This window comes from Grammomys surdaster, unplaced genomic scaffold (genome assembly GCF_004785775.1).
Source record: "Grammomys surdaster isolate TR1022 unplaced genomic scaffold, NIH_TR_1.0 187, whole genome shotgun sequence".
In the NCBI taxonomy this organism is placed as follows: Eukaryota; Metazoa; Chordata; class Mammalia; order Rodentia; family Muridae; genus Grammomys; species Grammomys surdaster.
Genome location: NW_021604632.1, coordinates 10,304,655 through 10,328,519, shown reverse-complemented (window position 1 = coordinate 10,328,519; position 23,865 = coordinate 10,304,655). Strand labels below are relative to the sequence as shown.

The 23,865-nt window shown below is 50.2% G+C and overlaps 3 protein-coding genes across 5 annotated transcripts; 2 read left to right on the top strand and 1 right to left on the bottom strand.

Moving 5' to 3' along the window:
* The first annotated feature begins 71 nt into the window (after positions 1–71).
* Positions 72–5,263, top strand: Elmo3 (engulfment and cell motility 3). 3 transcript variants are annotated; one of them, XM_028768561.1, is made up of 20 exons: positions 72–322; positions 460–500; positions 590–662; positions 852–902; positions 1,089–1,258; positions 1,347–1,446; positions 1,530–1,681; positions 1,770–1,848; positions 1,947–1,997; positions 2,077–2,199; positions 2,285–2,416; positions 2,515–2,616; positions 2,712–2,820; positions 2,929–3,065; positions 3,152–3,315; positions 3,401–3,513; positions 3,590–3,694; positions 3,802–3,884; positions 3,947–4,056; positions 4,142–4,290. In XM_028768561.1, the coding sequence occupies exons 1-20, from the start codon at positions 245–247 to the stop codon at positions 4,164–4,166; spliced, it is 1,998 nt and encodes a 665-aa protein (XP_028624394.1). In that variant the 5' UTR covers positions 72–244; the 3' UTR covers positions 4,167–4,290. The 3 variants fall into 3 exon arrangements, with proteins under 3 accessions (XP_028624394.1, XP_028624393.1, XP_028624395.1); XM_028768560.1 differs by having other exon boundaries at positions 89–322; positions 3,970–4,056; positions 4,142–5,263; XM_028768562.1 differs by lacking the exons at positions 72–322; positions 460–500; positions 590–662; positions 852–902 and having other exon boundaries at positions 1,140–1,258; positions 1,334–1,446; positions 3,970–4,056; positions 4,142–4,354.
* A 1,337-nt stretch (positions 5,264–6,600) lies between these two features.
* Positions 6,601–21,126, bottom strand: Lrrc29 (leucine rich repeat containing 29). The gene is made up of 8 exons (XM_028768663.1): positions 21,093–21,126; positions 18,104–18,205; positions 9,238–10,230; positions 7,882–8,097; positions 7,618–7,761; positions 7,242–7,459; positions 6,964–7,138; positions 6,601–6,859 (listed from the first exon to the last, which is right to left on the bottom strand). The coding sequence occupies exons 1-7, from the start codon at positions 21,114–21,116 to the stop codon at positions 6,970–6,972; spliced, it is 1,866 nt and encodes a 621-aa protein (XP_028624496.1). The 5' UTR covers positions 21,117–21,126; the 3' UTR covers positions 6,601–6,859; positions 6,964–6,969.
* Positions 21,127–21,207: 81 nt separating this feature from the next.
* Tmem208 (transmembrane protein 208) lies at positions 21,208–23,798 on the top strand. The gene is made up of 6 exons (XM_028768703.1): positions 21,208–21,334; positions 21,936–22,031; positions 22,895–22,954; positions 23,035–23,171; positions 23,331–23,415; positions 23,512–23,798. The coding sequence occupies exons 1-6, from the start codon at positions 21,329–21,331 to the stop codon at positions 23,647–23,649; spliced, it is 522 nt and encodes a 173-aa protein (XP_028624536.1). The 5' UTR covers positions 21,208–21,328; the 3' UTR covers positions 23,650–23,798.
* Positions 23,799–23,865: the final 67 nt, after the last annotated feature.

Sequence of the window (23,865 nt, the reverse complement as noted above, 5' to 3'; positions counted from 1 at the left end):
CAGGCCTTTTCAACGGGGCGGAGCAGGTCAGGGCAGGCCAGGTCCTACCTTCCTACCCTCCTACCCGAGATTAACCCGGAACTAACAGGCCTCGGAGCCCGATCAGGAGTGGGAGCCTGAGCTGTGAGTGCAGGCCACCGAAGCCAGGCTTTAGATAGAGGAAGGTCCTTCTAGACCCTAGACCAGGTCCATCCTCGGCGGGAGGAGGTGGCACATTAGTGCCAAGTGCGGGCGGCCACGGACTATGGCGCCCCCGCGGAACGTGGTGAAGATTGCCGTTCAGATGTCTGACGCCATCCCACAGCTTATCCAGCTAGACCAGGTCAATGGGACTGTCTGAACTCCGCCTCTCATTTCTGGGTTATTCCTTTCCCCTCTGGCTAGCCCAGCCTGCCCCTCCCATAAGTCCCTCACCCCAACTCCTTACCCTCGCACCTAGAGTGACAACTCCACTTGCAGGCAAAGCCCCTGGCCACTGTACTGAAGGAGGTGTGTGACGCGTAAGTGCCGCAAGCCTGGGCAAGGTGGGGGAGGGGCAGGTGGGAAAGGCGCTCCTGGAAGTCATTGCTAGCGGCTTCCTGCCCCACAGGTGGACCCTGACTCACCCGGAGCACTATGCCCTGCAGTTTGCTGATGGGCACAGGAAATACATCACAGAGAATGTGAGCCTCCTCCTAGCCCCACATTCCTCAGGATCCCTTTAACCCACCTGGCTTTGATTCCATGTATTCATTCTCCCTGCTCTGAACGCGAGCTCTTTTACTGACAATCCCCACCCCACAAATTAATGATCCCGGTGAGTATTTCACAGAGCCCTCCTTAACTGCGCTCCTTTCTGCTGTTCCCTCCAGAACCGCTTGGAGATCAAGAATGGAAGCATCCTGTGCCTCAGCACTGCCCCAGTAATGCTCCCTCCAGCCCTCTCCTTTCCTACCCCTCTGCTGGGTAACTTTACTGCCTAGTACCCTCTGTAGCTGGTCTGGAGGCCCCAGCTCCTTAGTGCCCCACCTAGTGGACACCCAGACCATCACAGGTCCAGTTACTAGGGTAACACTCTAGCTTCATCTTTCCTCTTCTGCACCTGGCAGGATCTGAAGGCCCAGCAGCTCCTGGGTAGGCTGCAGAATACGAGTCGTGAAGGGTGCTGTGAAGTCCTGAGAAACCTGGTCCTACTGGCCTCAGACATGACCTTTGCCCAGGAGGTCATCAGTCGTGATGGGCTTCAGAAACTAAGCACCATCATTGAAAATGGGGATGAGTGAGCACAGGGCCCAGCTGGACTGGGGGACGTGGTAGGGCTTGGAAATCTTGCTCTGATCCTACTCATCCCCAGATGTTCTCTGTAGCCTAGGGGAGATGCTGGCCCTTGGTCTAAGGGCTTTCTTGGAGCTCATGGAACACGGTGTAGTGTCCTGGGAGACACTCAGCATCCCCTTTGTCAAGAAGGTATGTGTCCTTTTCCAGGGGCAATGGAGCAGTGCCAGCATCTAGCCCTCATGAACGGTAATGAGTCCCTCTATCCCTTACAGGTAGTATCTTATGTGAACATGAACCTGATGGATGCTTCTGTGCAGCCCCTGGCTCTCAGGCTCCTGGAGAGTGTGACCTTGAGCAGCCCTGCCCTGGGCCAGCTGGTGAAGAGTGAGGTGCCACTAGATAGGCTGCTGGTGCACCTGCAGGTGTAAGCCTCTAGGGTACAGTATGAACAGGGGAAGAAGTAGTGCTGGACTCCAGATGGATAGCTGAGCCCGCTCTTCCCCTTGCCATAGAATGAACCACCAGCTGCAAACCAAGGCCATGGCACTGCTGACAGCCCTGCTGCAGGGGGCAAGTCCCGCTGAACGCAAGGTGAGTCCACAGGGACTAAATGAAGAACAGCAGCTAGTGTGTGCTGTGCTCCAGCTTAGAGCAAGAAATCATCTAAACCCCCTTCTGACCCACTGCAGGAAATGCTTGACCACCTATGGAAGAAGAATCTTCGCCAGTTCATCTACAAGGTAGGATGGACCAGGCCAGGGAGACCCTCTCCCCAGTTTTCCTTTCCCTGAGTCTCCCTCAAGCCTGGTTGTCTTCCAGAACATCATCCACAGTGCAGCACCCATGGGAGACGAGATGGCTCATCACTTGTATGTGCTGCAGGCTCTCACACTGGGGCTGCTGGAGCCACGGATGCGGACACCACTTGATCCCTACAGCCAGGTGCAAGGGGTACAAAGGCTGGAGAGTTACCCAGGATTTTGCTTTGAATCTCTGATCTTGACATGCCCCTTTCCATTAACTTCAGGAGCAGCGGGACCAGCTGCAGGCCCTGCGCCAGGCAGCCTTTGAACCGGAAGGGGAGTCCTTGGGCACAGGACTGAATGCTGACCGACGCCGGTCTCTCTGTGTCCGAGAGTTCCGAAAGCTAGGCTTCTCTGTGAGTTTCCCCTACCTTAGTTCCCACCCAGACCTCCATCCAGGCTGCAGTTATTCTAGGACTGCGGCCCTATGAGCTGCCTGCACTCTCATATGTAGAACAGCAACCCAGCCCAGGACCTGGAGCGTGTGCCCCCTGGCCTGCTGGCTCTGGACAACATGGTCTACTTCTCCAGACACGCACCTAGTGCATACAGTCGGGTTAGTAACAGGCTGGGGCAGGGGGATGGCAGCAGCTCAGCTTCCTTAGGGTCTCCATGGAGATGCTGTTACCATTGTCTATTCCACTGCCGTAGTTTGTGCTGGAGAACAGTAGCCGAGAGGACAAGCATGAATGCCCCTTTGCTCGGAGCAGCATCCAGCTGACAGTGCTACTGTGTGAGCTGCTCCATGTTGGGGAGCCATGTGAGTTGGGCTGGATCCAGTATATCTGGAGACAGGGGACGGAAGGGCAGAGAGGGCCAGGGGTTGTAAATACTTTCTCCCTGAGCCCCTCCTGCCCCCCTGCCCCAGGCTCCGAGACAGCCCAGGACTTCTCACCCATGTTCTTCAGCCAAGACCACAGTTTCCATGAGCTCTTTTGTGTGGCTATCCAGCTGCTGAATAAGACCTGGAAGGAAATGCGGGCAACACAGGAGGATTTTGACAAGGTGGGTGGGATGGAAACAGCAAGGCCGGGGATCTTCTGGGAAGGGGTCCTGAACACAGGCCCTACACTGAGCTTTGGTGGTCCTAGGTAATGCAAGTGGTTCGGGAGCAGCTAGCCCGTACCCTGGCTCTGAAGCCCACCTCCCTGGAGATCTTTCGAACCAAAGTGAATGCCCTCACCTATGGGGAAGTGTTGAAGCTGCGGCAGACAGAGCGGCTGCACCAGGAGGGCACGCTGGCCCCTCCTATACTGTAAGTTGGTAGGGACCCCCTTTTCCCCAGTGCACTGTTGGCCATGCTCCGGGTCAGCCCTGGCTAATGACTCTCAACCATCCAGGGAGCTGCGAGAGAAGCTGAAGCCAGAGCTCATGGGTTTAATCCGCCAGCAGCGTCTGCTCCGACTCTGTGAGGGAATGCTCTTCCGCAAGATCAGCAGCCGGAGACGCCAGGGTCTCTGAATGGGCTAAAGGTGTGGGGAGGGGCTTACCTGGGGTCAGAGCCCTCATCACTCCTCTCTTTTCTGCAGACAAACTATGGTTTTGCTGTTTATCCCCCAACCACAAAGTACTGCAGTATGGGGATGTGGAGGAGGGTGCCAACCCACCTACCCTAGAAAGCCTACCTGAACAACGTAAGGAGGGCAGGGCTAGGGCTCCTCCACCTGCTCCCTCTCCCTATAGGCCCCATGCCTCGGGTCGGCCTTGGGCCATGGTGGTCATCCAAGTCTCTTTTCTACAGTCCCTGTGGCAGACATCAGGGCACTCCTAATGGGCAAGGACTGCCCCCATGTCCGAGAGAAGGGCTCTGGGAAGCAGAACAAGGTGACTGCAGTAGGGTCAGAGGCTCTGCCCCATCTTTCCCTCTCTGCTTATTTCCTGCTCAGTGTCCTTACTTCCACTTTCCTAGGACCTCTATGAGTTGGCTTTCTCCATCAGCTATGACCATGGGGAGGAAGAAGCATACCTCAACTTCATTGCCCCCTCCAAACGGGATGTAAGTGTCTGGGCCAGGTTGCTGGGCAGATGGGCAGGGGAACAGATGGACAGACCCTCACAGAGTTGGTCTTGTCCATCCTTAGTTCTACCTGTGGACAGATGGGCTGAGTGCCCTGCTGGGCAGTACCATGGGCAGTGAGCAGACTCGGCTAGACCTGGAGCACCTGCTCACTATGGAGACCAAGTTACGGTTGTTGGAACTGGAGAATGTGCCCATTCCTGAGCAGCCTCCCCCAGTACCCCCACCCCCTACTAACTTCAACTTCTGCTATGACTACAGCATCACTGAGCCTTGACTGAAGTTAGGCCACAGTTGGTACTCAAAAAGGGTTGAAAATCACAGACAACCTGACCAGCAGAGCCTCTGGCAGAAATAAAGTTAGCTTGGCTTATAGGTATGTGTCAAATCAGCTCTGAACCTGTGGGCTAAACCTGTTGATAAACATACATGTATTTAAACACAGTAAATGACCTAAGGACACCGGGTGAGACCAGAAACTTGGACAGCTAGCTACCTTTGGAAGGCTGGTGTTGGGTGGGAATAGGGACTGCTGCCTTTCTTGAAGTGAGTCTTTAGCCTCCCTTAGTTCTGGACATGAAGAGGAGGATGACCTGTCATCTGAGCAGTCAAAGAAGTGACTGGAATATTGGCCAGCTGACAGAAGCAGTAAGGCAGGATGCACTGCTCCAAATGGATGCCTTCCTGGGGACCAGCAACAGGGATCTGTTGGGAAGCCATGCTTTCAGAAGACTCCTGATAGTCTGCCCTCATTTCTCAACTCTGCTTGGCCCTCGCCCTTGTCTTCTGTAGAGTGCAGAAACCTTTGGTGAGAAGTGCGAGGGACACAAAGGGGCTGATCAATGTAAGAGAATTAAGATCTAACTCCTGATCGTAGTGAGGTGGTAATCAGACAAGCCAGAGTGTGGGGTCAGGAGTGCTGAGGATATGGTGATTCCAGGTAACAGTCAGACTCTAAGCCCCTCAGACAAATAATTGCAACCCAGTAGCCCCACAGCGGAGGCCAAAAGCTACCACTACCCTGAGTAACTGCTATCTACCATTCATTACTCCTCAAATACTGTGTTTCACATGCTGGTCATTAATGCTGTGCCTTAAAAATTGATTAAATGCCATTTCCTTTGAAGAAAGTGCCAGCAAAACATTTGACCCTGTAAAAAATAAAACAAAAACCCTGTATTCCCAATCTTCTGAGTGTCCATGGCACAAAGCCTGATTCTGTACTTAGAACTCTTCTGAGTTCAAAATGGCAACGGGGAGTAGGGATCCCAATAGTCAATCCTTCTCGGTACCTTTAACTACTTGTCCATGCCACCTCCATTTTGGCACTAACCCCCTGACTTTTAGTTTCTAGTCTTGCTGCTTTGAGCACCTCAATAGCTGCCACTCCAACACTGCAAAGTAGATGTGGTTATATAATCACATATACTCCCTGTGATGGTTTGAATGAAAATGATCCCTATGGGCTCGTATACTTGAATGCTTGGTCCCCAGTTAATAGAATTGTTTGGGAAGAATTAAGAGGTGTGGCTTTGTTGGAAGAAGTGTGTACTCGGTGTACACCAGGCCCAGTTTAGCTCTTTCTCTCCCTGCTGCCTGTGGCTCGGGATGTAAGCTCTTAACTACTGTTCCAGCACCATGCCTGTCAACATATTCTCCACGACGACTGTCATGGACTCACCCTCTGATACTTTAAGCAGGCCCCTAATTGAATACCTTCCCTTATAAACGCCTTGGTCATAGTATTTCATCACAGCAATAGAACAGTAACTAAGACATGTCCTATATTGTTCACCACTTCACTACTGTTCTATTGTCATGGTTACCATGAATTGAATTGAGCTGGTGAGTTACACAGACATGTGTTTTAGTCCTTTCATTTGGTCCCCAGGGTTCTTGTAGCCAAGCTAGCATCTTCCCTATACATACCTTCCATACCTGCACCAGCTCCAGTCTGTCCACCTGACTGTGCCCCTTCAGCCATGTTCACAGCCTTGCTGCCTTCCTTGACCCTCTAAGTTTGTTGCTGCCGTAGGTTCCTCCCTCAGTGCTGGCCATGCATCTCCTGCATACCAGACTGCTCCTGCCTGCTGGCTTATTTCTCTCCCTATCGGGTTTGGTGACTGGAAGAACAACAGTACTTCTGGAGAATACCACATGAAGCATGGGCTAGCTGCTTCTAGAACTGATAAACAGACACAGTATGGGGACACACAGAGGACCGACTGGATAAGACTACCTAGAGCTGCCACTGGGAAGTCATTGGCATGGTTCAGTGTTTGGACTCTGTGGCCACATAGGATCCTCCTACTCAGAGACATGCTCTCCTACTTCTTACCCTATCCCAAGATAGCACATGAATCTGGTAAACAGTTACACCCACATCTGGTTAGGACCAGGGTCTTTGCAGCAGGGCATGCCCAAGGGGTAGGAGAAGAAGGGAGACGTGCTGGGAAAGGCCTCCAAAATCTCCCATGGGAAGAAGCCAGGGCCCCTTTATTCTGAGAACATCAGAGGAAGACATAAGCTGTGGGATCTTTAATCTCATTTAGGTTTACAATGAAGTTGGTGGTTGGCTGCTAGAGCTGAGGCCTTGGGTCTGAGTAGGTGGCTGGCAGGAGGCACAGAGTCTGGCCTCCCCAGCACCAGGCCCAGCTCACCTGTGGGTCTGCCCTTTATAGAGCCCATGCAGCAAGTGTAACTGGAAAGACCTGCTGCCATCTGTGGGTACACTGGTGTTGCAAGAGTCCCGGATTGCTTCCATCCAGTCTTAGAAAAGGTTCTAGAACAGGGGAAGGCAGGAGGCACTAGGGCAAACTGAGCTCCAGAGGCCTGGGCTAGGACTATATTGGTGAGGAAAGATGAGCTTCAGGGCTAGTAACTGACCTGGCCTCAAAGTGTTAGGGTCAGGTCAGCCCCTCCCACGAACCGAGACTGGATGCAGGTCACCTGAGGCAGCTGGGCCTGAAAGTGTTTGACGGCTGCCATGTTGATACCAGGACACATGGCCACATCCAACACTCGAAGCTGCTTGCATGCCTGCCCAATGGTATCCAGAGTTCTGCAAGGAGGCCAGAGGATGAGTGCCTGACCCAGTGTGAGACTACAGCCCAGCCCATGTGTTGCAGCTACACCTGCTCAATGCAGTGCCATCAAACACTTACTGCTCTGTGAGCTGACTGCAGCTGGACAGGTTGAGATGCTGCAGCCTTGGCCACAACCTGGCTGCCTGGGCCCATCCCTCGTCACTGAGGTGGCTGCAGTGACTCAATGCCAAGCGTTCCAGGCTAGGACAGCCCCTAGCCACAGCCACCAAGCCCATGTCTGTGAAAGCTGGCAACAAGCTCAATGACAACTGCCTGAGCTGAGGGAACTGGAGCACCTGCACGAATATGGATACATACTGGCACTGGGCCCCGAAGCCTGGGCCCCTTCCAGGTTCCTCGCTTGTACCAGGAACCAAAGAGAAAGGGACTCTAAGCACAAAGTGGGTTGCCCAATCCCCTACTACCAGCCCTAATGTCCTCAGTTTAGTCACACCTTGGCCAAACTGGCATCAGTCAGCTTACTGCAGGCTGTGAGGTCCAACTCCTGCAGGGCCTGGAGTGTGAGCAGGGAGGAGCCCTGTGGCTCAGAACTGGGCTCCTGAGGGTCTGGAGCCTGACTTTCCACCTCTTGGTGTAGCTGTGGGAAGAAATCCCTGCTTCTTAGGTTCTTCTTAAGTTTTGCCAAAGATTCAGGACACGCAGAAGGGCAGCTTGGACCAAGGTCACCTCACCATCCCTGACTTTAAGGATCTCATACCTGGGGGCTGGGCACAGGCTCATCGCTTGGCTCCTTCAACCCCAAAAGCCCCCAGTCCTGGAGCTCCTTGCACCACGCCAGACGCAGGACTGACAGGTGACTAAGGTGGGTGCAGATGGCCTGCATGCTCTGGTTAGTGAGGGCCATGCAGGAGGACAAGTCCAGCACCTTGAGGCTTGGGCCCAAGGCTGGGATCATGGAGAGCACCGAGGCATCCTGGGAGGAGGACAGAAGGTTACAAATAGCAGTGTGTGCCTCCAAGCTTGGCAGGGGCCACCAGCAAGGGGCTGATAAGTTTCTCAGCCTGAGGGCCCAAAGAGAGAAGCAACATGGTTCCTGTGCAGGCTGTGAAAGTTTGGGGTGCACTGGGTGGGCTATGAAGGGTGGGAGACCTTGAGGGGGTTGCTGACAGACAAAACCTATGGGTGAGGCAAGGAAGAATGGACAGGTAGTTTAAGGTAGCTGCTATGCCTGTTCCCAGCCCTGTTGAAAGGATGTAAAAGACAGCACTCTAACCACAGCCCACTGGACCAGGAGCAGAAAGGTGAACCAATCAGATGTGTTTCCTGTGGAATCTGACCCTCAAGTGTTAGCGCAGCCACCACCATGAGAAGCTGGGGGCAGCAGGAGCAGAGTAGAGAAGCTGGTGTAGATTCAGAGGGCCATGTGGAGGCAGGAGAATACTAAGAGACATGGGTGGCCAATGAGTGGGAGGAGTGCTTGCATGAAATGAAATTGACATAGGATTTACGTTTGTAATGTTCTTGTTATGGTAACAGGTTAAAGGGATAACCCACACAAGAGGGACCAACCGATATTCCAGACAGGAATGCCACCCATAGGCCAATGCTGTGCCCTGTGAAGGATCTAACTTCAGCTAAAAGGTAACCCTGCAGCTCTCAAGTGATATTCCCACCTCACAGCCCTGCCTGCTGAACATCTTATTTGGTACAATTCAACACCTACGTTTTGGATGGGGAGTTCTCTGACTAGCCCTGGCTGACTTGGAAATTCTTTGTAGACCAGGTTGGCCTTGAACTCATGAGATTGGCCTGCTTCTGCCCTCTGTGCTAGGGCTAGTGGTTCGTGCCACCACTCCCAGAGTTTCCAATCACTCATTCTTTCTAGGATTCTTCCATCTAGAACTCACATATGGTGTAGGATCAGTTCATGAACCTGGCTAGTGAGGACTGCAAAGGCAATGCCATGTGTCTAAGCTACTGTTTTCTTCCAAACCATGTCTCAAATTCATTCCTAACTATTATGTCTGGGATGCAAACACTGGTAGCCTCTCTCTGGGGGCACAGGACCAGCTCCCCCAGGTTCCCTAAACAGAAGGGAGGGAAAGGAGCTCACCTTCAGTGACGAGCAGTAAGCCAGCCTGAGGGAAGTCAGTGCAGGTGGAGCTCTGCGAACTGAGCCTAGGACCTGGGCCAGTTCCTGACCACTCACCAGACAGCATTCAGCCATATCCAGGCTCTGCAATTCATGCAGGGACCCTAAGGATGTACATCCTGCATCCGTCAGTCTCTGTAGTTTCTTCAGACTCAAGTGCCGCAGGTGGCGTAAGCCTCGGCTCACAGCCAAGAGTGCCCCATCGGTTAGATCTGAGCAGCCACTAAGGTCCAGGGAAGTGAGACCAGGCTGCTGGCGGCACAGGGTGGCCACAGCCTCTGAGGAGAGGTCTCTACAGCTGTGCACATTCAGCTCCTCTAGCTTCAATCCAGTCACTTGGCCCAGGGCTTGTAGGGCCTCAGGTGGCAAACCAGTACCACTGAGGTCTAGGGCACGCAGTGTACCAGCTCGTTCCTTGATGAACTGTAGCAAGTTGTGGAAAGAAAGCTGGGAGGGAGAGGAAACCTGGGGGCTGACAGAGCCCCAGGTTGGGCTTAACTCAAAGGTAAGATGGCAGTAAGCCAAGGAGAGGCGCTCCAGGCTGGGGAAACAACCACTGAGATGGTTGAAGCTGAGGTCAGTCAGGTCACGCAGGCCAGCCAGGTTAAGATCACGGAGGCCACTCAATGCCTTTCGTACACACTGCACTGTCTCAGGCTGAGCCAGCAGAGTGCCTGATGTGAAGAGACTGTTGCAGCCACTGAGATCAAGTGTGCGAAGGACTGGACATCCCGAGATCAAGGCCAAGAAGGATGCCTCTGTGGGGCTGCCCCCACCCAGGCATAAGCTTTCCAGGTGTGGGCCTAAGTAGTAAGCAACAGACTCCAGTACCTGGTGCGAAGCTGGTGAGCCGTCCAGATTGGTCAAGCTGATGCATGAAATGCCCCTGAGGCCCAAACTCTTGATGGCTGAGAGTGAGGCAGAGGACACAGGAATGTTGTAGCGCACATTTGTCTACAGGGTAGCAGCAAGCCTGAGGTTAGATTTCTCAGAGGTTGAAGACAGTCAAAAAAGGCCCTTCTACAATGAGCACCCATCCCTACTGTGTGTGTCATGTGTAGCTGAGGAGACTGTAAGCAGGAAGTGGGAACTGGGAAGAAAAACTAAGCAGGAAGTAAAAAGACAAATTATGCTGGCATTTGGAAGAAAATGACTATTGGGCTAGCAGGAAGCTGAGCAGAGGACCATGCTAGATGCCCACAGAGGGACAAGGATAGTGTGGAAAGTGAGCTGACTGAGCACAGGAGAGCTGTGACACACAGGACATCCAGTGACGCCTTCATGGAGTGGGAGATCAAAGGATGCTGGATCACAATCTTGGAGTTTCAGATCGTGAGATCCATGAAGCCGGCCAGGATCTTGACATTAGCAACCAGCTTCCCCAACTTTCTAGAGAGGATAGAAACAGCACTGAACGGACTGCACGGCAGAAGGGCAGCAGATGTCACTTCACTTCTTGGGATCCAGGTACGAGGGCACTGGATCACTCTGGAATACTAGTGGAATTAGCACTGAGCCTAGTCCCCGGGTGGCCTGAGTGTCATGAATATTGCAAGTAGTGTAAGCAGAAGTGTGCCTGCACATGCATTCTAACATGTGGAGATGCCTGGAACACCTGTATCACATCTGCAGGGGCAGGACCCAGGATAAACCCCAGAGAAGCCAAGAATATTACACTGGACTTGCCTGGAAGAGAATGAGGAGCTCGTGTTTGGAGCTGGGGTACAACACAGGAGTTCAGCTCATGTTTAAAATGTGGCACTGGATGGCCTAGGCAGGAGTTTGGGAGCACCCAACTAAGGGAAATATCTCCATAGAACCTTCCCAGATCTCACACCAAAAGGAGTTAAGGGGAAGTCAGTACAATCTGCATGGAATTGATCTGTAGTGGGAGAGAGAACAGCTGGACTTCCAAATCCTATCCACTAGCTCGGGGATGCAGCTCAGGAGTAGAGTAATTATCTAGCATGTGTGAGGGAAAAAAGTCACCTGGTCCAATCTCCCTACCTGTTGCCTAGGCAGCAGCAAAGTGGTTCTTTAAAAAGGCGTTAGTTCTATCAACATGGTTCTGATGCAGGAAAGCTGAGCTCTGGAAAACACTTACCTTTGTCAGTAATAACAAAAACACTCCTGTTCTCTGTATCCCTCAGAACAACAACCACCCGGATGTGGAAGGCAGCTCTGATGAGCAGCAGGCAATCCTGCAAATCTTAGCAGTGCCCTCCAATCCATACAGCCCATCCCCGGGGAAGGGGGAACAGCTGGCTTCTTCCTTAGCAGAAACAGCCACTGTAAGGAAGAGCCAAGAACTGGGAGCCAAGACTGTAACTCAGCTGGTAGAGTAAATGGTGGTCAAGCACAAAGCCCTAGGTTCGATACCATGCATTATAGAAACCAGGCATAGTGATAGATTCCTATAATCCCAGGGTTAGAGGCAGGAGAATCAGAAGTTTTTGGTCATTTTTGACTACATAGCAGGTTGAGACATGGCTGGGCTACATGAAAACCTGTCTCAAAAAAGGAAAAAGACAGGAACCATCTTCCTGGTCTTTCTCAGAAGTTGGCCAGGATCCCCTTACTGATCCCACTTCGATTGTGGTTTTTTCCCCTGCTCCCTGAAGAGGAGCACTCACCAAAGGTCCCAGGTCCCTCTCTCAAATGTAAGAAGAGCTAGGGGAAGTTCCCAGAGTGACAAGCTGGGGAAGGAGATGAACAATTCAGAGAAGGAAGGCTGTAGAAAGAAAAGTGGAAGCCGACTGACACCAGCCCTGAACAGCTGAGAAGCCTCTGCACACCATGTCAATCAGTCTAATGCCGAATAAATCAGAGCTGGGGGAGCTATGAGCAGCTCAGTTGCTCAGGCAGTGCTCACCCCCAGCACTCATGCGGCTTGGGAGCGAGCCTAAGAGCAAGTCTGTGCTAACAGCTACAAGCACAAAGGAGCTCGGCTGCCTTCCCTTCCTGAGAACTTAAGCAGCCAGGAATGTTCTGCCATTTTAAACTACCTCTCTGTGAACAAGACGAACAAACAGGCAAGAGAGGGCACTGGCAATCACCCCAGGGTGCAGTCCACAGCTGGCAGACACAAGACAAATAGGAAGGGTCTGGAACAGAGGGTTTCCAGCTTCTTGGGGAGAGAGGATACTTGAGACCATACCTGGTCCCTGCTGGTTTTTCTGTTTTGCTTTGTTTCAAATTGTTTTGAGATGAGGTCTTACATAGCTCAGGCTGTCCTTGAACTTGCTATGTAGCAGGAGATGACCTTGAACTTGGCTAGTTTCCACCTCCCAAGTGCTGGGATTGATTATAGGCATGCATTACTACTCTTAGTTTTATGTAATACTGGGAATCCAGCCCAGGACTTTTTACAAGGCAAGTACTCAACCAACTGAGCCCCATCCCCAGTGACCCCTGACCACTGTTACTCTTAGCCATACCAGGCAGCCTAGAGGACTTTATACAATGGTCAACTTGATCCTGATGTCAGCTCCTGGATAGAATAGGAGGGAGTGAAAGGGCAGTCTTTTTAAGAATATTTGCTTCTTTGTGGGGCAGGTGTAAGCAGGGTCCCTGGGTTCTGGGCTTCGGCTTTTCCAGACCCTAAGAAACTGTGTTTGGAGGCCCGAGGGAGGATTAGAAGGGCACCTGCTCTAGGCTCAGCCACTCCACCTGTAGGTGACAAGTAAGCCCTCCTTTCCCCACGTTAGCATCTTATGAGCAATTGCAGTCACTTTGGAAATGTTCACTTTTAAGAATGACAACTACCCCTTGATTGTCAGAGGGCAAGACTCAGTACCTAGTGAAGCCTCACAGTGAGACAGAGGCTTGTGTACAGTTTTTTTTTTTTTTTTTTTTTTTTTGGTATTTCAAGACAGGGTTTCTCTGTGTAGCCCTGGCTGTCCTGGAACTCACTCTGTAGACCAGGCTAGCCTCAAACTCTCGAACTCAGAAATCCGCCTGCCTCTGCCTCCCAAGTGCTGGGATTAAAGGTGTGCACCACCACCGCCCGGCTTGTGTACAGGTTTTAAGGGCCCTCTAATAGAAGAATTTTCTCATCTGCTTGGTTCAGGAATCCAAAAGCTAAGGTACCTGCTTTCCATTCAGAAAACTGCAGTGAAATATAGCCCTGGTGCTCAGAAGTCCTGGTCTCTGGAGGAGTTAAGTACTCTGGTCATGAGGTCAGCAGTGGAGAGACTATGAGCTGTTCCATAGTGATCAATCCAATGGTGGCCGCCCCAGACTTCCAGGGCAGTAGGCAGAATTTGGGAGCATGTGGATCATATAGTCCATGTATCCTACCCTGGCTTGGCATGATTTAGTCCCAGCTTTGCCTCAGTTGGCTACTATCTTCCATGGTACCAGTAGTTTATGGAACTGCCTCTTGCTCCACCTGCCTACGTCTGGGTCTTAGAGAGCAGGCACTGTAGACCACTCTCTGGTTTATCGTAATGGTGACAAGCAGTGCCTTAGATGCCTGTATACCTACAGCTTGGCCTTCCACTGTTCTCGGCCTAGCAGGGTCTTTGTAAACATGATCTGGAGTTCCCAGGTAGTAATGCCAGCTCTACACCAGTAGCCACTAAGATCTCGGCCATGAACCCTAGCCTTCTCTTCCTTCCTTCTTGCTCCTCCTATCCCATCTTACCTCTACCCAGGAGCCTGCTCACTCCCTCTGCCCTCTTCCTCCTTGCTGGACTCTGAGACTTCTCTCTCCTGAGGGCTTATAGTCCTGATCCCTCATGCTGCTGTACCCACTCCTCTTGCCTAGCTGTAGATAGCAAAGCCAGCTGCTCACTGTGGTCTGTGCTGAAGATAACAAAGCCACAGCTTTTCCTACCCCACTTCCTCCATGTCTCCCTTCCAACAAGCCAACCACTTTCTCCTGCTCTGAGCCTGCTGCAAAAGCTTCTCTGAGGGCTGGAGAGATGGCTCAGCGGTTAAGAGCACCGACTGCTCTTCCAGAGGTCCTGAGTTCAATTCCCAGCATCCACATGGTGGCTCACAACCATCTGTAATGGGATCCGATGACCTCTTCTGGTGTGTCTGAAGACAGCGACAGTGTACTCACATACATAAAATAAATCTTAAAAAAAAAAAAAAAAGCTTCTCTGCACCTAGCCTTCTTAGAAAAGGCCAGCTCTGCTTCAAAAGCAACCAAGTCATCAGGAATCCCCTCCCTGTTTGCTAGCTGGCTTCCACCTCCAGCTCCTAGTTTTTGGTTCAGAAAGTCCTTTCCTCTGGGGACATTCACATCCATTGTCTGGCCACTTAGCTCCCTTCTGCCTCCTCTGTTTACTCCTTCCTGCCAGAGTCACTTGCTCCTGGTCACAGCTCCCTTCCCACAAGTCACCACCATGTAGGAGCTTCTCTTTCCTCTCCTTACTATGCCACCTACTGGAAAAGGGCTGTAGCAATTAACCTTGCCATTACATCCCATGTAGCCACTGACTCTCCTCTCACTCTTTAGCCTGCTTTTCATTGGTCTCTCTGGGGTCATCTACAGACCCAGCCCGTAGATGAGCAGGTTCTACCTGACAACACACACACACACACACACACACACACACACACACACACGTACAATCTTTGTCCCCTTCCATGTGCTCTGTTACACTGTACTTCATCCTATGGAATAAGACAGCTTTGCTCTCCTTTCTGTGGTGGGTGAGTGTGGTCTAAGTACACAAGTGAGTGAGGACACACGTGGGAGCCAGGGGAGAACCTTCCATGCCACATTCTATTCCCTAGAGACAGGTCTTTCACTGAAGCTGGAGCTAGGCTGGCAGCCAGCAGCCCTATTGATTCTCTTGTCTCTGCCTGCCACAGCACTGGGGTCACGGGAGTGGGTTCTGTGGGCACTAGGGATTTGAACTCAGCTCCTCACACTTTCAGAGCAAGCACTCTTACCCCCTCTACTGAACCATCTCTCCAGTCTTATCTTCCTTTCTTTTTGTTGTTTTAGGAAACAGGATCTTGCCCAGGTTGAACTCTCACTTGCAGTCTTTCTGCCTGAGACTTCCAAGTGCTGAGATTACAGACATGTGTCTCCATGCCTGGCTCAGCTACTTTCTGATCCATATTATTTTCCTCAACCAGACATTAGGGATTAACTGCTTCATGGAACTCTCTAGAAACCCTGATTTTAAAAAAATGTCCAATTCTGAATCCATCATCTATCCCTGAATGCGCCTCTCCTCCTACACTCTTAACTCCCTCCTAGGGTAACTCCAAGTTACCGTCACTCTTAGTACTCACTGTCCCTTCTGCTCCATTCCCTTCACACACTGATGGGCATGGTGATGCTCCTTCAACTCCTGGCCTTCCCATGTCTCCTTCCAAGTGCTGGGGTTACAGGGTTACTCCACAGGACAGCTCGTGCCCATGAGCTTTGTGCTGCCAGTCTTTCTGTCGGACTTTACATCACTAATGATCCTTTCAGTGCTGTAAATGCTCTGCAGGCTTGGTCTCCTGTTCCTCTGCTCCTTACAGCTTTCCCTGAGGTGGAGCTCCTCAGATTTGGGGCTTTTCTTTCATCCATTTTTTCCAGCTGAGTTCAACTAAAGCCCAGGGCATTATCCATTCCAGTCAAGCCCCGCCACTGAGCTACACTCCTCACGGTTCCCCTTCTCAATGACGCCGAGTCTGGATTTGTTACCCACACCTTTCCCTTCAATCTCTCACAGAGATACTCAATTATCGACTGAATCTTATCATCTGGATATCTCACACTTTAAATTTTCAACAACTCCAATAAAATTCCTTTAGATATTAAGATCCATGACACCAGATAGACAATCCAACGGCAGGCTCTATTTACATAGACACATTTCATATGTAACAGAAGAGGTTTCCAACTTAACAGCGAAGGTTAGATACAAATTATGTAGGAGCTATTTGGAAACCAAACAGGTTAGCTCCAAACAGGTTAGCTTCATACTTTATCATATAAATTTTAAAAAGTTTCACGAATGAAACATAATTCTCACCAATAAAAGTTAAAACCAATCTGGACATGGTGGCTCCTGTCTGTAACCTAAGCACTCAGAAGGCTGAAGCACATAGATTGCTGAGCTCATGGCTAACCTGGGCTACATTGTGAGACACTGCCCACCCCAAATTTAACTAAAAAAAAAAAAGAAAACAAAACATTAAAACCATAAAACAGAAATTTTATTTTTATTGAACCAATTACTACTCTAAAAGTCAGTTATATTCTTTAAAAGAATAAAAATATGAGCATGCATTGATGAAATCTCTGGAGGGCAAGGAATCTTTAAATAATCAATGAAGAAAGAAAAAGAAAGGAATTGCCAACACAGCTTAGTATTGTATCTCATCTATAAAAACAGCTATCTACAAATAAAATGAAAGAGCAAATAGGAATATATTTTAACAAATACATAAATAATTAATCTTTTTATTTTGTTTTTCTGTTTGTTTGTTTGTTTGTTTGAGACAGGGTTTCTTCTCTGTGTAACCCTGGCTGTCCTGGAACTTGCTCTGTATACCAGGCTGGCCTGATCTACCTGCCTCTGCCTCCTGGGTGCTGGGACTAAAGGCATGCACCACCACTGCCCAGCTAAAGAATTTATTTTTAACATATAAAAGGTTCATACAAATGGGCAAGCAAATTACTAAGACCCTACTAGTTAAGTGAGTAAAGAACACTGAGACAAAAATGAGCTAATGAGACAAAAAAAAATTTTAACTTCACTGATAACTAAATCAAAATTAATTAAATCAAATTAACACACAATCATTGTTTGTCTTTCAAATACTACAGATGTCTGTGTTGCCCTCCTGCCTGGGTTGCCTCCCCAGCCTCTGTCTCACCCTCTAGTCCATTCTGCACTGTGGAGTTCTAAGACACAGGTCACACTGTCCTTGCCTGTCTTACCTTTTCTTTCTTTTTTTAAGATTTATTTATTTTATGTACGTGAATACACCGTCCTCTCTTCAGACACAACAGAAGAGGGTATTGGATCCTATTACAGATGGTTGTGAGCCAGCATGTGGGTGCTGGGAATTGAACTCAGGACCTCCGAAAGTATAGTCAGTGCTCTTACCCACTGAGCCATCTCTCCAGCCCTGTCTTACCATTTCTTTCTTTCTTTTTTTTTTTTAAGATTTATTTATTTATTTTTTATTATTTATGAGTACACTGTCGCTGTCTTCGGACACACCAGAATAGGGCATCCAATCTCATTACGGATGGTTGTGAGCCACCATGTGGTTGCTGGGATTTTGAACTCAGGACCTCTGGAAGAGCAGTCAGTGCTCTTAACTGCTGAGCCATCTCTCCAGGCCTGTCTTACCATTTCTTAAAGGCCTCACAGTAGTACCTGGAAGAAACCCCAAGCTCTGCTGCCCGGCACATCTGCCACCTTGCAGTCTTGGCTACATTCTTGGCTCTCCTCCTACATCCCCCACACAAAACTTAATCTAGTAATTTGGAATTTCCATACCTTGATGACAGTTCTAGAAAGAGCAACATGTGTTCCTATCCTATCTCTCAGGCCCACCCTGATGCCACTGCATGGTGTCGTCTTGGTGCCCTTATCTGGGTTTCACATTTTCACTGAGTGATGTAGCACTGAACACATGGTATCATGATGTTAGTTTCCTTCACTGGACAATGTGCTCCTGAGGGGGACGAGGTTTTATTCACCTGTGCACCCCAAGCTCTGTACCATGAGACTAGCTCCTATGAATGTGTATATGGATGTATAGAAGTATGTGTGGATGGATGGGCAGATGATGTATAAGCAGGCCGTGAGAAGGAGAAGAGGGATAACTAAGAATGGACCAAGTGAGGTGGGCACCTTACCTCCCGAAGGGCATTCTGGGCTGCACAGTACCAAGCCCGACTCACGAGGGAGGCCTCTTTCTGATCTGACAGAGGTAGGAAGCTCAGGATGTAAGTGAGCATCTGAGGGAAAAAGATACGGTGTTTGAGAGCTCTTAGAATCGGAAGGGCTTTAGCACCTACTCCTCTGGCTCTGAGGACATCAGAGCACTGGCTTCTAGTCCATCTTGGATCCAAAGCTTCATGAAGTGTTGACGTCCCTTCTCCAGCCTCGAAGCATACCTCGTGAGAACGAACCTACCATGAGCCACTTCTGAGAACGGGTTTGTATGAAGTAATAATCAAAACTCATACCCAGTTTAGTAGAAACAGCTCGAGCACTGGGGCTACACAAACTTAGTCCAGTTCCCCCTTGGCTAGCCAACTTCTTTGAGCTTTGTTTTTCTTGTCTGTAAAATGGCAACTGTTGTGAGATGTAAACAGGTTCTTGCGGGAAGTTACAAAACAGCATTTTCGGCACATCAAGAACACAAGTCGCTTTCCCACTTAGACAGGGTTTCACTGTGTAACCTAGGCTATCCTGGAACACACTATGTACTCGGACTGGCTTCACCTGGCACAGCCATTCTCCTGCCTTAGCTACAACTCTATCTCATGTGACAGAATTGTGAGTGGAGCCATGATGACCAGCTTTGGGATCCCCAGTCTTTCCCATCTTCTCCATTTTCAGCTTGTTTTCTCAGCCAGCTTAAGGTAGGACGACACAACAAATCTGAGAGACTCAACTCTTCACTCCAACTGTGCTCTATGAGGCTATAGGTGGTGAGGTTGTGGCTCTGTCTGAAGTGGGAAAGGGATCACTTGGGAGGCCAAGAGCAACTTCCTATTAACTGCCCTTTTCTTCTAGAATCTTCCCTTGTCGAGTCCCATGACAATGTTTTCTAGGCTTTACCACACTAACTGTCCTATTTCTGGATTTTCCATGACTCCCAATGTTTACTCTTTTCATTTTCAGTTTACTTGTATAAGAATACTCAATAATTTAATAGCTTTACATTGTCATATTATCCAAACATTAGTCCAGTACTGCCAATTGTCTCTGGGGTCCTATACTCAAATAGTCCTCAACCTTAATCACAACTGAAAGTGCTATTTGCCCTCAGTCCAACTTTACCCTTTCAAGGCAACTGTATACTCCCTATTTGAGGTCCCTAGTGACACCTGGACTCATGTTCTTCCATTCTCTGCTCATAAACCTGAAGTTTTAGGCAAGGCTAACCGAGGCTCCTCAAATCCCAGCTCTAGGACTTTCCAGGTAATTCCAGTGGAAGCATGTGACTTCTCTCAGCTTCAGAGTCTGAAGAAGTGAAGGTGTTTTAAAACAATATAGACCAGCTTTACAGGGACTGGATGGCTATTACAAGCATTTCTACCTTTGCAGTTTCACCATATTAAGAGCTCTAAATGTTACCCTCTAGAGCAGCTTCTTTCTATGTTCAGCCTTGTTAATCCACATAGAGCCCAGTTTCAGTAACTCTAGTGAAAACCTCCTGGGTTCACCAATGATCTCACAACAAAATCTCTGCTCCTGGGTCCACACTGCCAGACCTTCATGCCTAGTTGGGCCTGTTGCTCCGAGAACATCCCCAGCCCATCGTCCCTACCAACACAGCATGTCCACCGTCCACCTCTCTTCGCAGATGTGGGGCTCTCTCTGGGAAGTCCTTCTGTAGTGACTTTACTAGCCCCGTTGTGTTTTCTCCTTTCTTCCCAGATGCTAAGTACATATTCATTACTCACCCAATATTTACTGGATTAAAGATAGTCCTTTGCCTCTACTTTCACCAAAGGTTTGCTCAAGGAAGGGGTGGGGGATAAAGGAGATGATTACTCAGAGGAAAATAACTAGGACCAGAGAGGAGAGGCATAAGGAAGAGTATGGATGGGCCTGGGCTGACTAAGCCCCCATCCCTAGTGGGGGTAAGAGAGAAGACTGGACTAAGAGAGTGGCTGAGCTATCTTCTGAATGATCAACCCTGGGAGCAGTGTTAAAGGGAAGCATGTCTTAATGGGAAGGATCATAATTCATTAACCTGAGAAAGGAGTAGCCTTTCTAACGGTAAAGGAGAGAGAGATAGAGGTGGAGTGGTCATCCCATGAAACCACCTCAAAGGATTACTACTACTGGTCACCCATGGGATTTACAGGGATGAATAGATAGATACCTTCTGGGGCCAAAAGGGAATAGGATGTCATTGACTGGTCTATGCCAAGGAGAAGATGTGTTCCAGGACTCACTGGAAAGGGCCCGACTTCCTAGGGCAATGAGAGGGGGTTGCCAACCCTCAGAGAGAAACGGAAAGAGAAGCCATTTCAAAAAAGGTACAAGACACAAAGCCTGCACCTGTATATCCTTGCCCATGAGGGCAGAGTAGTCTTGCCCCTGGCTGAAGGAACAAATATCCCATAGGTTTGAATAATACAGGGACAGCCATCACTAAGGGTCTAGGATGAGAAGCAGGCTTGTCTTTAATTAAGGACCTCGGGTTCGGTCCCCAGAACTGATAGGGCGGGAGCAGTATATTTCCAATTGCGAGGACGGTGGGGGAGGGGCGGAGGAAATGGAACGACCATTCCAAGGGGCCAATGGGGATAAAATTGATTACCCTTCAGGGACGGTGGAGCGGACATCTTCTAGAACTGAGGGGAAGGGAACTGCCATCTCAAGGGAAGGGGATGGGCAGACAGTCTGTCCTTATTGAGGTGATAGAGCAGCCATCTTCTGGGGTCAATGGGTAAAGAAGAGGGCATGGTATCTCAACCGAAGGGGTCGAAGTGGCCCCAAAGAGGGCCGTTACCCAGAGTTTGCAGGTCCTGGGATCCGCCCGGCGGCTCGTTTCCGCCTGGCGGGAGGTGCCGGGCGAGCTGTCAGATAGCCTTTCCCCAAAGCTTGGAACCCCGAAGGCGGGGCCTGTCCCCGACCCAGGCCTGAAGGACCGCTTCCTCTCACCTCCAGAGGCAGCGAGTCCGCCATCGCTTCTCTGCCGTCTCCGCCCCCACGCAAAGTTATCTGGGAAGTGTAGTCCCACCGTCTCAGGGGGCGGGGCCTGGGAAGGAAATGGAATCCACTTCCGTCCAGAATCCGAAGATTTCGGTCTGTACCGGAAGTGCATGGGCTGCCGATGTGGTGTCTACTGTCTGCAGTTCCAGTAGTCGCCCTTGTTTCCGTGGTATTTGCTTCGCACCATGGCGGTAAGGGACAAGGCGGAGTCCGCACCGGCAAAGCTTTCCCGGTGTTGGGAAAGTGAAAACAGAAGGGCACGAAGGCATAAGGCTCTGGGCCAGAGAGGGGCGCCATCCTATGGACCGTGCTGGAGCGAACGGGATGCGGGGAGGGTGGCAGTGCAAGGACTACAGAAATAGTGTTGGAGGCTAGGGCGGGCGTCGGGGGGTTGGGGAGGCGGGAGTTGCCAGTTCCAGATCTAAACTACTACGCCAGAGGCTAGAGAGGGACGCCATTAAGTTCCGCCGGAGTTCTCCTTAGAGGTCCTCAACCCAAAGCTTCACCTTACCTGAAGAGCCAAAGAAGATACTAACGTAATTTGAATTGTTTTGGGGTGAGCATTAGGCAATCATAACTGGGGGTACAGTAAAGATGGTGTCCTAACTGTAGTAGGAAAATGGACTAGAGGAGTGGTAGGCATCTCGGGGATTGCTAGGTTTGACAAAGCACGATAAGGACTTAGCTGTGGTGCAGATAAAGCTCTGTAGGTAACCCGGCTGGTACAGGGAGTGAAGACGATCAAGGCAAAAAAAAAAAAATCTCTGACAGCATCTCATCATCCCTCTGCAGCCCAAAGGCAAAGTGGGTACAAGAGGGAAAAAGCAGATATTTGAAGAGAACAAAGAAACTCTCAAGTTTTACCTCCGGATCATACTGGGAGCCAATGTAAGTTGCCTGCCTCGTGTTTTCTATGCTTTCTCATTCCGATCTGATTGGGAGTGCTGGTAAAGGCAGCCAAGGCTCCAAAAGAGAAGGTTGTAAAGAAGTAAAGCCGGGCAGTCACAAGCCTGTAATCCCTGCACTAGGGAGACTCAGGCAGGAGGATGGGCGGTTTGAAGTTAGCTTTGAGCTACAAAGAAATCCTATCTCAAAAGAAGAAAAGGGCGAGATGGGGTTAATGAGTGAAGCCCTCCATAGTGGTATATAACTGTAGTTCCAGCTATTTGGAAGACTGAGGTCATAGTGTCATCACCAGCAAACACTGCCCCCGCCCCCAAAGTATCCAGGGGCTGAGTGGTTAAGAGCACTTGCTTTTACAAAGGACCTCAGTCCCATTCCCAGCACCCACATGGTAGCTTGAGACCTTCTGATCCAGTGGATCCAATGCTCTCATGTGACCTCTGTGGTACCAGGACACATGGTACACACATTGCAGGCAAAAACACTCATACACATAAAATGTATTTTAAAACATTTTTTTTAAAGTAGCCAAACACAGAAGGAAATATGGACTAGAAGTAGAAGCAAAACATGAAGAAATGAAGGGGAAACAAAATAAAAGTTCCAGCTGAGTGTAACTAACTCAGCTGTTATACTGAGACCATACTAAACTTATACATGTTACACTAAGGCTTCTCTTCCTGGACTGATGTGGGTTTTAGAGTTGTCTGACTCAGAAAGCAGAGGTCTTCCACCACCTGGTTTCTTCCTCCTAGTCTTGCCCAATTCTTGGTCAGAGTTGAGGAAAGCCCATAATTTGGGGGGGGGGGTGGCTTTCAGCCCCAGCCTGATCCTGTTTTTGCTTGCAGGCCATTTACTGCCTTGTGACCTTGGTTTTCTTCTATTCATCTGCCTCATTCTGGGCCTGGGTAAGTATCCCCATCCTGGGAAAGGAGCGCACCCAGAGGGTCAGCAGCTGGCCTGTGATATTCTTACTCTTGTTCTGCAGATGGCCCTGGGCTTCAGTTTGGCAGTGTATGGGGCCAGCTACCACTCTATGAGCTCGATGGCTCGGGCATCCTTCTCTGAGGATGGGGCCTTGATGGATGGTGGCATGGACCTCAACATGGAGCAGGGCATGGCAGAGTGAGTGTCCCCCATCGCCAGCTCAGGTGAGCGGCCCCAGGGCTGGGGCGCTGGGGCCCACACAGCCCAAGACTCACAACTACTTTCAACCTAAACAGTATGGAAGGGGCAGGCCTAGGGCCAGTCTCCTGTCCTTGGCAGCCTTCCCTTTATCCACAGGCACCTTAAGGATGTGATCCTACTGACAGCCATTGTTCAGGTGCTCAGCTGCTTCTCCCTCTACATCTGGTCCTTCTGGCTTCTGGTACGTGTGCTGGAGGGTTGGACCTCCTAAGAGAACTTAACCCTTCCCATTTCTTTCCAGTCTTTGCAAGTAGCTTCAAGTTGTTTTCTCTCCTAGGCTCCAGGCCGGGCCCTTTACCTCTTGTGGGTAAACGTGCTGGGCCCCTGGTTCACAGCAGACGGTGGCGCCCCAGCACCAGAACTCAATGAAAAACGACAACGCCGACAGGAGCGGCGGCAGATGAAAAGGTTATAGTGTCCTTACTGTGGCCATAGGCTGCTGGGCGCTGGCTGGCTCTGTTAGGCTGGGTGGCCCCATGCCTGGAGCAGTGAGGGGCCTAGTTTAAGGGCCAAAAGCAGCCTGAATTATTGGATTACTGAATAAATAGTTTTGAATGTGGCTAATGGCTGTGTGGGTGATGATGCACAAAGCAGGAAGAATTTTAGTTCCATGCTACTCCTTTCTTGGCTG

Bases quoted from the DNA above. Each gene is read 5' to 3' on its own strand.
- Elmo3 (XM_028768560.1), top strand. From the start codon at position 245: ATGGCGCCCCCGCGGAACGTGGTGAAGATTGCCGTTCAGATGTCTGAC. The intron at 1,447-1,529 runs GTATGTGTCCTT...TATCCCTTACAG, and splicing joins GCATCCCCTTTGTCAAGAAG to GTAGTATCTTATGTGAACAT. The intron at 2,417-2,514 runs GTGAGTTTCCCC...TCTCATATGTAG, and splicing joins TCCGAAAGCTAGGCTTCTCT to AACAGCAACCCAGCCCAGGA.
- Tmem208 (XM_028768703.1), top strand. The intron at 23,172-23,330 runs GTGAGTGTCCCC...CTTTATCCACAG, and splicing joins ATGGAGCAGGGCATGGCAGA to GCACCTTAAGGATGTGATCC. The intron at 23,416-23,511 runs GTACGTGTGCTG...TTTCTCTCCTAG, and splicing joins TCTGGTCCTTCTGGCTTCTG to GCTCCAGGCCGGGCCCTTTA.
- Lrrc29 (XM_028768663.1), bottom strand. From the start codon at position 21,116: ATGGCGGACTCGCTGCCTCTGGAG. The intron at 18,206-21,092 runs GTGAGAGGAAGC...TTTTTCCCTCAG, and splicing joins CGGACTCGCTGCCTCTGGAG to ATGCTCACTTACATCCTGAG. The intron at 8,098-9,237 runs GTGAGCTCCTTT...TCCTCCTCCCAG, and splicing joins CTTACTGCTCGTCACTGAAG to GATGCCTCGGTGCTCTCCAT.